General features: G+C 44.1%; 1 protein-coding gene across 12 annotated transcripts in view; it reads left to right on the plus strand.

The window, feature by feature from the left end:
• Positions 1 to 17,160, plus strand: part of RBFOX1 (RNA binding fox-1 homolog 1) — a 2,047,095-nt gene that overhangs the window by 1,859,697 nt on the left and 170,238 nt on the right. For 10 of the 12 annotated variants that reach the window (XM_088016928.1, XM_028117531.2, XM_088016933.1 and 7 more), the window contains one exon: positions 13,339 to 13,581. In XM_088016928.1, the coding sequence (XP_087873054.1) occupies positions 13,339 to 13,581 (243 nt within the window). Of the gene's footprint in view, positions 1 to 6,631; positions 6,665 to 13,338; positions 13,582 to 17,160 lie in introns of those variants that run through there. The other 2 variants (XM_088016932.1, XM_088016936.1) reach the window with 2 other exon arrangements.

Here is a 17,160-nt window from a genome sequence, read left to right on the forward strand (position 1 = left end):
CCGACAAGTACCTGCCCTGAAGGAGTTTATAATCTTATGAGAGGCCAATGGTATTCATATGAGGAAATTGGGTAATTAAGAATACACTCAAGTGTTTGATTCTGTAAATTCATTATAAACTATGTGCAGGTGGTAGGTACTTTCTCTGTCTTAACTGTGCCATGTCTTCTCAAGGTCATGGGGTTGTATCAGCTATGCTGAGGCATCCAGTTTTGAGGAGGACTGAAGAAGTACAAGTGTTGATTAGTGGCACTGGAACATAAAGTTTTCTGATGGATAGAAAACTCAGTTTTCACAACGTGGTACAAAAAGAAATGATTCTGAATCCAGCCATGTGCAAGACAATGGTATCCACTCCTCCCACGTGTTTCTATGTAGAATGCTTACTTTGCCTTTTGCCTGAGTATTTCATGATCTGTAACATCATCCCAGTGAGGAGGATGTATGATTCTCTTTCTAGCAGTGTGACTTAATGCTCCCAATTTTCTAAATCTAGTGGCAGACCCCGGGTGGCATTCTTAGTACTATGCTTTACTCAGCCACATCCGCAGTGGAGCTGGTACCTCTCTAAGCTACTTGGTGCTGTCTGTATGGATAGTGACCTCCGCTCTTACAGAGACAATTGCCTCACACCAAATCTCAATTTTCCATTTTAGAAGCAGGCAGAGAGCCCGTTGGATAGTGATGATGAAATTGGTAACAGTGATATCATCCCGAATCATATCTGCAGGGTACCTGTAAGAAGCTGTTTAAGGGAACAAAATTCATCCTTTTTGTGGATTCGGCTAACTGTAGTAGTATTCGCAATGGTGCAAGTCATTGGAATTCATCTTGAATATGAATTTGACACTGATATTACCCTGGTGGTGGTGGTGGCGGTGAGAACTTTTTCCCCTTCTTTAGAAAGTAGCTAGCTGGGAGAAGAGATGGAGTGTGAAAGTTAAAGTCTGCTCCAGATTGAAGCTTTCCTCCCTACCCAGGAGGTAAAGAATCCTTATTGAATTATAATTGAAAGTGCATTTGTCTGTTCATTCCCTTATGAAAACAGTCTTTGCTAATATTTATTTGCTTGGCCAATTTTCTACTTGTTCATCTGCCCTTCTGTCTGTGTCACTCTATTTGTGACAGGGGTGGGCAGCTCTGGCTGTCACTCAAGGGTAAATGGCAGTGGCCACTTGGCCGTGGCATCGATAGCAAAGGACTCACAACAGCTGGACTTGTACTACCCTAACTTCTCATTGTGTTTGCAGCAGCGTGAAGCAGTGGTCCTACAATGTCAATTTCCTAATTTTGACAGTGTACTGTAGTTGTGCAAGACCTTACCATTGGGGGAAACTGCATACACAGGAACTTCCTCTAATTTTTTTTTCAACTTCCTGCCTTGAGTTAAGAATTGGATTGGCACAAATAGGAGTTGGATCATGCACTGTTGGAGTGACCTCAGATTATTTGCTTAACCTTTCTGTACAATATACAATATACAACACCCATCTATACAGTGAAGATAAAGATTGTGACTACATCACAGAGCTGTGGGTTGCACTGAGGGAATTACATTTATAGAACATTTAGGGCAATGGCAAGTACATATTATGAGCCCTTCTAGTTATATTATTGTTGTTATCAATCATGTTATATCACCATTGTCATAATTAACCCTATTAATACTCCCTTGGATTCTGAATCTTGGGACAGCAGGAACAAAGAACCCGTGCCTTTCTGGTAGCCTCTCACTTGGGATAGAATACTTCGGGGATTTGCCAAATAATCTCAGAAAATATTTTGTGATTCAATAGTCCCACCTTAGCCCTTTCAAATATCATCCTTCATCTTAGCCAACAAAGAGGTCAATCATAGCATATTTGAAAGTACCTCAACTTTGGAGAAAGACCTGGATTTGAGGTCTGCCTCTAAGATCTACTAGCTTCAAAACCTTGTACTTTCTTATCTGTTGAAATGGGTGTGATAAAAACAAGTTTACTGAAAATATACTTTTGTATGAAGATGAAGTTAAATAATATATGCAAAGTGATTAACATTGTCCAACGCTCAGAAAGAACTCAATGAATACCAGCTGCTCTGGCTGTTACTTTTTTATTAGTGATTGGAAATAACAATAAGCCATTCACAGCTAATTCACATACAAAAGGTGAAGCCCTATGTTGCATGACTGTCCAACAAGAAGTCCTTCAGTACAATGTTGGGATATCCCAGTGGAGAAAAAAAAAATTTTTAATAGGTGCAGAGCAACATTTCATGGTTTGACCTTGTTTTTCAGTGCCCTATGTTGCTGGGTGAGTCAGAGCATGTCTTAGTACTAGTAAGGGTAAAGGACAAAGGGACTAGCTTGGGAATTCATTTTTCATTCAACAGAACTTCTGAACATATACATGTGAACACCACTGTTTGAAATGTTGAGACAACAGTGATGAGAAAAACAGATAAGGTTCCTGTCCTCATAGCGTTTATAGTCTACTTGGAGACAAACCTCAAAAATATACAATATAAAAATACATAGAATGTCAAAATCAAAATGTACAGAATGTTAAACTTGGACAAGACTTTGAAGGTATGAGTCAGGGTCCTCTGAGAAACTGGGGCAATGGTGAGCAAGATGAGAAGACCTATCTTTTTAAGTGCCTGATGCTGTTGGTTGGGATCTTCACTTGCTCCAGAGGCTGCTAATTTTTTTAAGAGACAAGCACATTTCCCTTTGGAAATATCACCTCACGAGCAACCACATCAAGACTCCTGCCTTGCACTAAGTGCCATAAATATTTGATTGTCACTAACTTTTAAGGAGTTGAGAAAAACAACCTCTACACTGCCTTCTGTGACTCCAAATGGAAAATTGGGATGGAACATTTTACAAACATGACACCTTGTCATTGCAAGCCTGCCGCCCACTTGGCTGGTTTTTGTCAGCCACAGAAAGATGGCTTCTGGCCTCTCTCTCTCTTGCTTCCCTGTTGAGGCCAGGGAAGTGAAATGAAACAAATTGCTTTCACTTGAATCTGTGACATGGATTCATGTTATCTTTGTTGTTTGTTTTTGTGAGTTATGGCCTCAGAGCAATCTCGGTGTTCTTTGTTCAAGAGATGCTGCTCGGTAAGCTGGTGTAGTTAGGGAAACCAAGGTTTGTATGTTACCTAATTGAGGTCAGATTCAAACCCATCTCCAACTACTTTAGAAAATAGAGCTTAGGAGTCTGACAGATTTGGCTAACTAGCACTTCCCAGTTGTGTGAGTAGGAGGAAGTAACTCCATCTCCCTTAGAAACGGAATAATGGTATTGGGTTCTTGTTAGAAGAGGTAATGTAGGAAAAGCTCCTTTGTTGAGTTTTATATCCTCAGTGCTTAGAACAATGACTGGTACATGGTTAGTGCTCAAGAAAAGTTTTCTTATCATTATCATCATCTCCATCTTCATCATCATCATCATCACCACCACCACCACCACCACCATCATCATCTCCATCTTCATCATCATCATCACCACCACCATCATCATCATCATCTCCATCTTCATCATCATCATAATCACCACCACCACTACCACCACCACCATCATCATCATTATCATCTCCATCTTCATCATCATCATAATCACCACCACCACCACCACCACCACCATCATCATCTCCATCTTCATTTTAGTATGGATTCAGTGGCAGGAATTCTTCAATAAAACCAGATGAGGTTCAAATTTTGGTTCTGATACCTAACTAATGTATTAGATCCCATAGTAGGAAATATTTTTTCACTTGTTTGGAGCCTCTGTTCCCTTATCTTTAAAAGGGACCATAGTACCTATCAAAAGGGGCTGATGGTGAGGATTGAAGTGCCTAGCACAGCACCTGGCACCTGGTGCATCAGGACCTAACATACTTCTCCATGTGCACTCCAGATGGTACACTTTGCTGGATGAAAGGGAGGAATGATTTCATCCCCACAATACGAAATGTACTCATGGGACTTTTTAGATTATAAAACACAGTCCTGTAGATTTTTCTCCTAAAGCATTCCAAGAGCCTCACTGGGAAGAAGAATACATATTATTACTTATATTTATAAATAAGGAAACTGAGGCACATGAAGGTTGAATGACTTGCCAATAATCCTATCATTGTACTCCTGACTTCTGATCATTTGACTTTGACTCCATAGCCACAGTTCCAGTAAAAGGTTAAATGGTAACACACGCTGGAAATTAGTAGCATAGTGTTTTTTAATTTTATGTATTTTACTGCAATCCATAAAAGATTTTACATTGCAACCCAGTTCACCCACATAAAAATTTCATGAAACAATGCTAACTCTTACCATTTTACTCTGATTCTATTCTTTTCCAGCGCGGTATAATTTATTTCATTTAAAGAATGTTGGCATGATAACTCCCTACATGGGTTTTACAGCCCAAGGGATCACACCTATAATTTGAAAAACTCAGAACACTTTCCCCCAGGGTGGCAGAATGATGTGGGGCAGCTCTACACAGCATCCATGCCTGGATCCCACCCTCAGAGATTTGAAGGCAGTGGGTCTGGGATGGAGTCCTGGAGTCTAATTTTTTTTTTAATAAGAATACCCCCAAGTGACTCTGCTGGTCCACTGGCTAAGGACCAGTGTCCTCTTGCATCTCCCTGATTGTTCCCACCTGAAATGCTCCTCTCTATTGAGTGGTTTGTTGGTTGGTTTTTTGAGTGTTTCCTCCATCACTCCGCGGAACATAGTTCACCAGGGAATTTGTCTGCCTTGGTCTCGTCCCTCCTTCCCAGGTTGAAGGACAGAAGTTTGGCTTTTCAGTGATCTGTGAGCCCGGGAGGGCTTATGGCTCCTGAGAGTGACTGCTGGATCCACATATTGGGCTGGACCGTGGGAAAGAAGGTGGCCTGGTCCTCTGTGGTTCCCCAGCTCTGAGATGAGGGCCGACATGTTCCTGTAAGGAACCTACACGGGCTGCTTATTTTAATTCTGCATCAGAGGTATCCTGAGAGTATGATTAGAAATGGAAATGGAAGGATGGCACAGATGCTGTTGATCCAGATTTTCTTTCCAACCCTGGGGAACTGGGAATTAAAAAAAAAAAAAAAAAAAGTCACCCAGGGGCTACCTGAACTAGGGACAGACCAGCAGGAAGGTTGAATTCTTCCAGGCAGCCTCTCCTGCCCTCACCCCCTCCTCTGTTATACAATTTAATTACACGTTTAATCACTTCAGAAACCCCATCCATTCCCTCCAGTGTAGCGAGATATCTCCTCTTCTTAGCAAGGCATCTCGGTGATAAGCAGCTGTCCACGGGAAGGGTGGATGGAACTCCTGAAACTCTCCCTCGGCGAGCAAGAAAGACATGGCCAAATAAAAACTGAAATTGTTTTGACATTTCACTCTGGTCGTTGTAGTTTTAATAATAAAGAAAGAACAAAGTATTTGTATCTTTAAATAAAGAGGTAGCATTTGGCATTGAAATCACTGGGGATTTTTTGTACGCGGTTTTGTTTTTGCTCGTTTGAAAAGAAAGAAAAAAAAATGAACTAAGAGGAGAAAAAGTTCAAGAAAAGGAGAAAGCAAGACCCCTAGACTTGTCCTTCGTAGCACTAACCACCACGGCAATTTGGGGATCATCTGTGGGTTCCTTTCTTAAAAGCCTGCTGCCCCTCTTGACTACATAGTCCATAGGGACAAAGGTAGTCTTGAGTTTTGCATCACCATGTGATGAATGAATCTGTTTTTATAGTGCATACTATAAGCCAAGCCCTGTGTGTGTTTGTTTTGTTATGATTAGGTTTTTATTTTGATCCTTGCAGTCACACTGTGAAGTCACTCATCGTTATCCCTACTAAACAGAAGCAAAAACTGAAGCCCAGGGCGTTGCAACTACTTGGCTAAGGTCACACAGCTAGTCTGCAAAGGAGCTGGGCTTCAAAATCTTCCAAACCATTGTCAGCTACAGTATTTTAAGATCAATTTACAGTTAACTGCGCAGCGCTGTTATAAATTCATTCCCTCTGTTCTCAGGACATTTCTTTAAATTTTCCTATCCCCATCTCTGTCTTGGAGCTCTTTCTTCATCCTGCCTCTGTGTCTTCCCCTGCTACCCTTGGCACCCCCCCAACCCTTTTAAAAATATAAAACAAAATAGGATAGTAAGCAAGATCCCCGGTGGATTTCATAACTTTGCATCCCATATATTTAGTTTAGTAATGAAAAATTCCAGCTCCAGGCGATGCATAGGATAGCATTTCTAATGTTTTTTAAACACCTATTAATGTAGGCGAGCGCTTGGTGTGTGTGTGTGTGTGTGTGTGTGTGTGTGTGTGTGTGTGTGTGTGTGTTTTCTGCCTCCTCTATATAATCATCTGCTCAGTGTGCACCCTGAAACTGAGAACAGGAGCCATAGGAGGGGCGAGCGGTGATTGATGGGCCAGGCCTCGCTGGCGGAAAGAATCCCATCTGGGGTTGGTTTTGGGAGCAGTCAGATGTTGAGGGGGAGGTCAGCCAGGCGGCCTCAGCTCCCCTCCTTCAACATCCAGCCATCCACACGTTGCACAGAGCGCACACCCTCGCTCGTAACTGAGGCTTGCTTTGGGCAGATGCTTTGTGGTGTGGGGCTAGAACAGCTGCTAAGTTTATGGAGGAGAAAGGAAGCAGGATGGTGCAGCAGGTATTTTTCCCGATTTTATTTTTCACTCGAAACTGTGATTTGAATGAAGCTGAAGCCTTGCCTTGCGTTAAGTCTGTTGCTCTCTGCGATGCGTACTCTGCTCCTTGAATCCTGCCGTGGGGAAAGGAGAGAATTTCAGCTGTGTGTGTGTGTGTGTGTGTGTGTGTGAGAGAGAGAGAGAGAGAGAGAGAGAGCGAGCTTTCTGCTTGATGTGTCTAACTGAGCTGGTCTTAGAACCAGCAGGTTAATGGTGTAATTTTGCATTTTCTTCTTTGTCTCAATGCCCCTGGGGGCATGATACAGCTTAGCTCTTTTCAGTCAGGCACTGGAGGCTTTCTCTGAATATGCGCAATTTCTTGCCAGAGAAGTAGAACAGACCACGCTACAAAACTAAAGTAAAACAGTCAGCAAGACGGAAAACTTGCAGGAGACCAAGAAGGGAGGCTTTCTTCCAGGAGTCCATGTTGGGGGGGGGGTCCCTCTGGGAGTGGCTGCTTTTCTTGGCTGTGTGGACAGATACAATCACTGGTTTATTAGGACCGGACAATTCCTGTGCATGTCTTCATTAGAAGGACTGTGTTTAGGCCAGAAGGGGTTTTGGGGGGCAAGAAATGGACGGGGGGCAAATCAATTCCAGAACCAAAAGGGAAACGATAATTCAAGAAGTTTGACTATTGAAGCTGGGGAAACACACACACATACACAGGAAGAATACTTTATTATTTTAAAGTCCACCTTGGCAGCTCTGAAAGCAGGTATTTTGCCTTCTCACCAGAAGTCAGGCAGTTACATCGAAAGGAACATCCCCACTTCGCACTCTGCCACGTAAAGACTATTTCTCAGTTGAAATGTGGTTTGCATTAGATTTGGGGCCAAAATATTTTGCAAATCTGATGGGCTGCCACCCTTCGTTCTCGTATTACTTTCTAAAAATGACTTTATTAAACCACTTGGGGCAATGAATTGGGACAAGGGAGATGTCTGGGGGTTGTGGGCGGGGGGGGGTGGCTCTCATTTTCTCTCTGTCTCCTGAGCCCACCTCAGAGAGAAAATTAAAGGTGCCAGATGTTTCAATGACCAAACCAATCCTCCCATGTTTGAAGACTGCCTCTCTGAATGTCTGCATGCAGTAGAGTCCACAAACTATGCTAATAGTCAGATTACAGTGTTAGTCTTAAAATAGCAATAATATCCTGGCTATTTCATGCTTCAGTAAAATATTTAAATTGAAATGGCATTTTTTTTTTTGCTTTGGTGACTCAGACTTGGTTGCATTTTAATAATCCTCTTGCTCTCAGTAACTAGAGTCCAAGCCACCCATTGGGGTGTCTCGGGTAATGATGGGGTCCCACATCATGTTGCTGTTGTTGAGTTGCTGCTCTGATTGAGGCTTGTGGTATGAGGACAGGGAAGTTTCCTCTACATTCCTAATAACTGTTTTCTATTTCAAGTCTCTATCCAGTTCCACAGCAGCAAGCGTTGACAGAAAACCTAAGGTCTCGGCTTTTTTCAAAACAATATTTTGTGTATTTCTCAGCAACCCAGGAAAGTCCAGGCACTGAACATCTGATGTTAGGTTTGCACATCTCTTGCAGCACTTTCTGGATGATGTGGGGGTTCTGTGCAAAGCCGAATCACCCTCCCCACCACCTTGGGACACCCACAAGCACCCTGACACAGTAGATACCAGAATCTTTGTGATCATCTCATTTATTTAGGGAAAGGTGGGGGCTTGGCATTGGAGTAGAAGAAAGAAGGCAGCTTCTACAAATGAGGGAATGTCTAGCCAGAATGCTCCAAATAATTTTCGTCTGTCACTGTCACCTACATGAATTTGGCTTCGGCTTTCAACCAGGAGCCTATTCACGTGCCCAAGATCTGCCTTGACCTGGAGTGCCAAAGGTGCCCTTAATGCGAATGTATTTTTCCAGAAAACACACTTCAGCCAAGCTAAGAATCCAGGAACACCACTAGGGAGGAAACAAAGACATCTCTGAAGCCATTTGAAGGTAAAAAAGAATTCTGTAGGAAGTACAATGATCTTAATTAAATATTAGCCATAATTAGCCCAAAGTGCAAATGTTGGGAATATTAATAGGGTCTCTCTGGAACAGTTGTCAGTGTTAATAAGTAACTGTGGGGGGTCCCACTAACATCTGTTTGAGGACTTCAGAGCAGGAGTGCCGTCCGGAGCCTCGTGGACTTGAACGCTACCTGTGGGCTCCTTGGTGACCATGGACACACTCCCTAGAGCTTGGTGCCCTGGGTTTGCCAGAATGACACAAGGTTTGGGTTGTTTGTCCCCAGTTGGCCCTTGCCTTTCCTAGGACAGCCTCAGAACCTTGTAACGCTAGACCCTGGGCTTCAGATGGCACAAATTTTCCAGGCTGTGGCTTTAACATGCACCAGAGGCTTGTCTGGCAAATGGAACACTGGTATTTCTGTATCAAGTACCCCAGCACCTGACTCCCCATAGGGTGTAACACACCACCAGGTGGGTAGCAGGTCCTGAGGCCATGGTGTATGTATAACCAAGAGAGGTTTGTTTATTTCAAAATGGGAACAAACCTTTCCACCAGGTGATAGTCTTTCGAGGTCAGAGACACCTGGGCGTCCATTCGGCTCCTGGCTTCCCTAAGGGCTGCTTGTTGCTGTGACCTTGCACAATCATTTCCTAGTTCTGGACTGCATTCTCCTTCACAGCAAAGGAACATGGGATGAAAGAGGCACTGCATGCAAAGCAGGGATCCTAGGTCTTGGGAGATTAACATTTGGGGCTAGGTAATCCTTTGTGCAATGCACTGTCCCATGCATTGTAGGGTGTTTAGCACCATCCCTGGCCTCTCCCTACTAGATGTGAGCAGCAATGCTCCCCCCACAACTGGGAATAACCAAAAATGTCTGCACACATTGTCAGATGTCCCAGGGAGCAGTCACCCTGTGTAAGAAGTACTGATGCCAAGCCCCAGCACAATGCCTGGTACCTTCTAGGCCTGAGAAGAAAGCATCCCTCAGCGTGCCTTCTGAGCACTAGTAAGAAGAAGAGATCCCTTTCACATGAGCACAGAAGCCTGAGGTCGTCATTGATCTTCCTCTCGGCAGCCCACTGTGCTGAGTCTGAAGCCTGTGTGTGCACATGTGTGCTTATAGCGCAGAGGTACAAAGATGGAAGGCACACTCTGAACAAGACTTCTCCATTGGGCACCATCCTCGGCACCACCCATCCACAACTCTGGCTGAGCTTTCCCCCTTGGTTTAGGGAGAATGCACCCCCCCTTTCTCTCTCTTCCGGTTTTACTGCCAACTTTATTTCCTGCCCAAACTTACCATTACTTCCGCAACAGTGGCTTCTTACTTGATGTCCCCATATTTAGTGATAACTTTGCCACTTTGATGTAAAAACTTTTTCCGCAAAGGGCCAATATGGTTAAATAGTTTAGATTTTGTGGGTCTCTCACAACTACTCAACTCTGTCATTATAACACGATGAGCATGGCTGTGTCTCAACAAAACTTTATTTACAAAACAACCAGTGGGCCAGATTTGTCCCATGGATCATTTGCCAACCCCTCTTCTATCCCCTCACCCCACCACCCTATGTCCTGTTGTCAGGTTAAGCTTCTCAGAGCCCAGAATTCATTATTCAAGCATGCATTCACTTAGTAAGTACTAATAAATGCCTGCTTTGCAGCTAGCATGCCATGGGACAATGGAAATGGAATGGAGAATGTGACACAGTCCCCAGCCCTGAGGACTCTCCCAGACAAATAAGCAGGCAGTGGCAGCACTAGGAATTATGTGAGATGGGGCTGCAAGCTACAGTGGAGCATAAGTGGGCTCAGTGTCAAGGAAAGCTTGCTGGAGGACTTGGCCTGGGACCTGAAAGGACATTCAAGACTAGCCAGGCAAGGGAGTAGGGAGGGTTTTCCAAGCAGAGGGGCAGCGAATGGGTAGATTTGATGGATGTGAAGAGTATGGAGTGACTGTTGGCTTCCTGAGGGCAGGCCTTTCTCCTTCTGATGCAGAGAGAGCTCAGATCCCAACAGAAAGCCCTTGCAGTTTTTTGGGAACCTGTGGGGGAGAGATCATTCTTCCTGAGACTGCTCTGCTATGTGGAAAGGCCTATGTGTCCCCATAAAAGTGTTTTCTGCTAGAGGCAGAGGGGAGGAAACCTTTTTCCTTGTGTGAGCATCTCTCTGCTGTTGCTTGTGGGATCATTTCATGCTCCCCTATGGGGCCACACCTGGAGTTTTCACTAGCCTCTCTTTCAATTCAAAGAAGCAGCAGATTGAAGGGAAGGGGGGCTGAAACAGACCTTTGGGCAGAAGTAGAATCTGGCACAACGAATTTCCCTTTGGAGGGTTCTCAAGATCCCAAACTTCTCATCAGCCAGAAAAAAGTGTCTCCGCATGGAATTTGCATTCAGAGAGCTATGTTCCTTGAGCAGCCCTGTGGAAGAGAAGGATGCTAGTTGGCTTATAAATGGGAGAGGATATTTCTGTTCTTATTAGTCCAGACTCTTTTGGTTGTAAGTAACAGAAAATAAAACTATCTTACCCAAAAGGAGGCATTTACTGACTCATGAAACTGAAGCAAACAGTGGTGTTATTAACTGCAGGTAAAGCTGGATCCAAGGCTTCACGTGATGTCACCGGGACTCAGTTGACCTGTTTCTCACTTTCTGGGCTCTGTTTTCCCCTTGGTTGGCTTCTGCTTTAGGTGGGTCCTTTTCAAGTGGCAGTTGTTGGCAGATCTAGGGTGGCATTATTTTTACAGGGGCCAATCCCAGAGGAAGGAGAACTTCTTCCCCAAACTCCAGGAACCTTGCCTCCTTGGCATTGCTAGAGGTGAACTCACTAACTGGCTTAGATAGATGGGCGTGAATCCATGTCCCTGTGACTGTGACTCTGGAACCCTCTGAATAGCCAGGGTCATGTGACTGTGTCTGGAGGTAAGCTGCGGCAGGGCTCAGCGCCATCTGCACTCTGTGGGCTGAGAGTGAACGAGTCCCCTAAAAGGAAACCAGGACTTATTCTAGACAAAAAGACCGATGCACACGAAGCAGCAGCGATAATGTGGCTTCCCAAGGATGGTCAGGGTTAACTTTCCACGTGCAGGGATCCAACCACAGCGCAGACAGACCCTGCACAGCCCCAAACTCGAGGAAAAGACGTTAGACAGAAAGTAAGCAATGGTTGTGCATTTCTGCTTCCAATGCACAGACATTTGGAGACATTCGTCTGGGGGAGGAAAGGGCATGATGGGAATGTTTTCACTTGTAAAATGTTTTAAACTTATCCTAAGCTTAGTTCTCTTCAAAGTGTCATCTTTAACATTCTAATTAAGGTCCCCTCTAAACAAATGCACAAGCTCTGTGCACGGCTCCGAGAATAAACTTTTTTTCGGGGGGGTCCCTTCTCTGTCATAATGTTTTTGCTGCACTCAAGTTGCTTTAGCTGGAGAGGCTCCTGAATGTTGGTGGCAGGGACCGAGGAGATGTGAGCAATTCTGATATTTTTGCCCTGGTATCATTCTATGAGGGCTGAAGTCACATCTAATTGACCATGGACAATGGGAGAGGCAGCTCTGTGGTGTGCTTAATTGCTAAGCTTCTCTGTCTCTCTCTGACTGATCTCTTTTCCATGATCTCATGAGATCATGAAAAATTTGGGCCTCTGGGTTACAGTTTCTGGTGCAGTGTGCATGTGTGAGCATGCCTGTGTGTGTGTGTGTGTGTGTGTGTGTGTGTGTGGTGTGTGTGTAGGGTAGTAGAGTTATGAGGGTCTGGGTCGGGTTAGAGAGAGATAGATGTTTCCTGAAATGGAAGCATTTGAATTCAGGGGTTTTTTTTAATCTTTTGACTGGACTGTAATGATCACACTGCATGTTTTGCCTAGATTGGAAGGGTGAATTGTTATATAATACTCTGTGCTTATAAAAAATAAGGCAGGGGGCGGGGGAGGCATTGACTAATGAGGTTAAGTCCAGCATTTTGTAAAGATACTTAAAATGGTGAACACAGTATCACAGAGTGCCATCTTTGTCCAAATTAGGTCTTGAATGTCCATTGGCTGCTTCATATTGGCGCTGGGAACATCACACACACACACACACACACACACACACACACACACACCATGACCATTAAAAGGACTTCCCCCATCCCATTATGTGAGCCAAGTCACATAAAACTTTGATTAAATTCAAATGCTTAGATGAATTGTCTCTCCTCTCAAGAACACACACGTTCAATTTAATCTCTCTTGGCATTTTAAGTATCAAATCAAGGCTCTGCTATCTCTGAAAACTATATGCTCAAGTGTTCCAAAATGGGAACGAAATAAGGAGGATCTGCCAGAAAAATCGAATCGGGCAGAGCACAGAACCTCCGTCTTTGGCTATGGGGCTGGAAGGTATGGGGAAAGTGACTGCATCTTGCTGAGCCTCGATTTCTGCATCTGCGCAATGGGGTTATGTCTGTATACATGCTGAGCACTATTTCCTTATCGAGTCTGGGGAAGACGAAGTGGGATGCATTCATCTCGGGCTCTTGGCATAGTGCTGGCCCCTGCAGTGTTGGGGGGAGCAGTAGTCCTTGGGCCTCAGGGAAGGGGTCTGCCTGGTGCCCTCTCACGGTGTTCTCACCCTCTCTCCCCCTTTCTGATTTTTTTTAGGGTAATCAGGAAGCAGCAGCTGCCCCGGACACAATGGCTCAGCCTTACGCTTCGGCCCAGTTTGCTCCCCCTCAGAACGGCATCCCCGCGGAATACACGGCCCCTCATCCCCACCCCGCGCCAGAGTACACGGGCCAGACGACCGTCCCCGAGCACACGTTAAACCTGTACCCTCCCGCCCAGACGCACTCGGAGCAGAGCGCAGCGGACACCAGCGCGCAGACAGTGTCGGGCACCGCCACAGTAAGTGGGCGCGCGTCCTGGGTAGGCGGGTCGGTGGGGTGGGGGTGACGACGGCGCGCACGCCACCCGCCGGGGGCTACCACGGCGGAGCAGTCCCTGAGGCCCACCCTCTTGCAGCAGCTCGCAGTTCCCCTATCTAGAGGCCTCCTTTCCTATTACTTACTTAAATCAACACATTTTTCCTTAACTGCCTTTATTCCTAAAGGGAAACCTTCATCTAATTTCTGTTCCTATTGCATTGCCTTTTCTGGAATGATGTCCCCTTGGTAGAATCATACACTATGTAACTTTAACAGCTTTATGGAGATATAATTTGTGTACCAGAAATTTGCCTATTGTTGGTGTACAATTCACTGATTTCTAATATATTTGCAGACTTGTGCAACCAGTGGCACAATCTAATTTTGGAATATTTCCACCACCCAGAAAGAAACCTCATGCCCCTTTGCAGCTCCTCCCCATCCCAACACCTGTCTTCTTCAGCTTCTTCAGCCTCCTTCAGGCCTTTGCGATTTACCTGTGTTGTTCTGTGTTTTGTGTGAGCCATAGGGTGGAGGAGGCCTGGGCTGCAAAGGGGCAGCACCAGAGAATTTTGCAGGGTCATGGAATGTTCCGTATTTTGATGGTGGCTGTTCACTTTATGCACCAAAAAAAGTACATCTTACTGCATGTGAATGCATTCAGTGGATTAAAAACAAGCAAACAAACAAAAAAGAAACATTTTATCTCCACCATAAATTAAAAACTAGCATTGTTGGCTATTAATCAAAGATAAGCCTAAATAAAAATAATTATTAAAATTAAACACTTGTTCGTTTGTGCGTGACCTAAAATAACCACAAGACGTATATGTTCATTTGAGAAACCTTGTTCTGTGGGATTCTTTAGAAGCCTGGGCATGCCAAGCCACTAGGATAGAACATTTCATAGGTAGAAGGCAATTGTGCCTCTTTCTCCTGCCCCTAGACCTCTGGAAAACCAGTATTTGTGAGGAAATTTCTTAGTTTGCAGCAGGAGATTATTTTTTGGCCCTCAAAGTAACCATTTACTACTTTGCTACCTGGTACTTCATTTCGAGGTCAGATACAGAGATTTTTTGAAAAATACTATACATTCTAACATGGTCTATTGCCTGCCTCCCCTTTTTTATTGTGGTAAAATATGTGTATGACATGGAATTTACCATTTTAACTATTTTAATACATATAATTCAATGGGGTTGAGAACATTCACAGTTCAGTGCAACCATCACCATATCTAGTTCCAGAACATTTTCATCAGCCCAGAAGGAAACCCCATACCTGTTACCGATACACTCCCCATTCCTACAAATGTGCTTTCTGTCTGTATGGATTGGCCCATTCTAGATATTTCATAAAAGCAGAATCATCCAATATATGACCTTTGGTTCTGGCTTCTTTCACTTAGTAGAATGTTTTCAGGGTTTATCCACACTGTAGCATGTATCAGTACTTTGTTCCTCTTTATGACTGAATACTATTCCATTGTATGGTTATGCCACTTGTTTGTCTATTCACTGATGAGCATTTGAGTTGTTTCCATCTTTGGGTTTTTGTGAATAGTTTTTATCTGGCTGTTCAGACTTAGCGACAAGTTTATTAAATGTATTTGCTGGTCTAGCAGGTGTCTGTTATCAGCTGTGTTAACTACCAGGTTGGTGTTTATTTGGTTTTGGTTATTTTATGACAGTCAATGTTAGTAGGGCTTTAGAAGGTTATTTTAGGACTGAAAAAGACATGTAATAATGTCCAACCAGACATCATGTATTAAGCTTCAATACGTGCCTACTATATTAACCTGCTGTGGAAGATCCATTGTTCATGCATATTTTTAAGCCTCTCCTGTGGCTAGGACTCATACTAGGTGACATGGCTGAACTGAGCAGAAATGATCCTTTCCCTCTTATAACTTAATGTGAGAGTCATAGAGTGAGCATGTGTCGATCAAACAGCTGTATAAACACAAACTGTGATAGGTGCTCTTAAGGAAAAGACAGGTGCCATGGAGGATTAAGAAGAGCAGGGGTACTGCCTGCAGATGAGTAGTCTGGGACTCTTTCTTGAAGAAGATGATATTTAAGATGAGAAGATAAGCTTTCCAGGCAGAAGGAATACCAAGGTCAAGGTCCCAAGGTTGAAAAGATCTTGACTTGTTCAAAAAACTAGAAAGAGGCCAGTATGTCCAGGACATGTGAAGAAAGTCCAGGGGTATGGTGGGAAAGGATGAAATGGGAACAGTCACCAGGGATCATATCCCACGGGCCTGGTGGATTTGATAAATGGGTGGAATTCCACATTAGGAGCAATAGGAATCCATTGAAAAAGTTTAAGCCGGAAGAGTTAGAAAGGGAAATCTTAAAAGGAAGGGTTAACGACGTATACCTAAAAGGAGATCTGAATCCATTCGAGAAGTTGTGATGCTCAACATCCTTCTCTCACAAAAAGAACTCTTTAGAGATCAACACAAATTTAAACAGGGTGTTGGGTGTCCACAGCGCCTCAGGCACTGCAGTGCCATGAAATGGTGAGCACACGTGCTCTCTTACCTTAGAGAGATTTTTGGTCTGCTAGAGAATATAGGATATGTATTCTATTATGATTGTAATGTGATAAGCTCTAGAGCATGGATTTTTAAGGCTTTAATGTGTTTCAGTGATGGAAGAAACACTTGCTAAAGGATGTGCCTCAACACCCTGGTTGAGGGGATATACATTTCATAGTCTTCTGGTTGCTTCTGGTAACAGAAAATTCAGCAGGAAATGCATTGGCTTATACAACAAAAAGTCTCAAAGGACGGCTGACTTTAGACACAACTTGGTGGTTGGCATACATGTGTTGGGTTCCAACAAGATCCACCTCTGGCTCTTCCACTTGCTCACCTTTATTCTCTAGTTTTGTATGATGGTCCCAGCAAGTTCAGGCTCCTGATATCATACCAGATTCCTAGGGAAAGACTCTTGGATTAATCCATGCAGACAAGCCCTGGGAACCACCCTCTTTCCCTGGTTTGCATTGTATTCTATCTGTTCAGTGGCTGAAGCTGAGAATGGGTGCCTCAGCCCTGGAGCCACTGAGGAGCCCCATATCCAAATATAGAGACCAAGTATGGGTCCACTGGAGTCAATGATAAGGTGCTTAGGATCTTCTCACTAACAGTATTAAACATATAGAAACTGGTCAGAACTAAAGGTGAGCCATTTGTATAGAGAATCTTGAACAGATACATTTGCCAAGCATCAGGAATGGAGAGAAGTACAGGTAGATCATTGGAAAACTCACAGGTGACAAGGTTTGGAAGGCAAGGAGCTACTGAGTGAGACATGAATGGGATGTCCAGACTGGAGGTTGAACCAGAAGAGTGTTGTCAGGGCTGCCTGGCAGGTGTGAACTCAGAAGACATTATTGAAGCTGACATCGCTGGAGACAGGGAGAAAGCAGTGCACTAGAATGTTGAGGAGAGATACCAGGGGGCCAGGACTTGAGAAGTAAATGGGAATGGTTGGGGTTAGAGAGCACTACCCATCATGAGCACTTGCAGTCAAGAGAAAGAAAAGATAGC

Source organism: Eumetopias jubatus, unplaced genomic scaffold (genome assembly GCF_037043125.1).
Source record: "Eumetopias jubatus isolate StellerSeaLion01/CBP00866 unplaced genomic scaffold, mEumJub1_p1.0 scaffold_12, whole genome shotgun sequence".
NCBI lineage: Eukaryota > Metazoa > Chordata > Mammalia > Carnivora > Otariidae > Eumetopias > Eumetopias jubatus.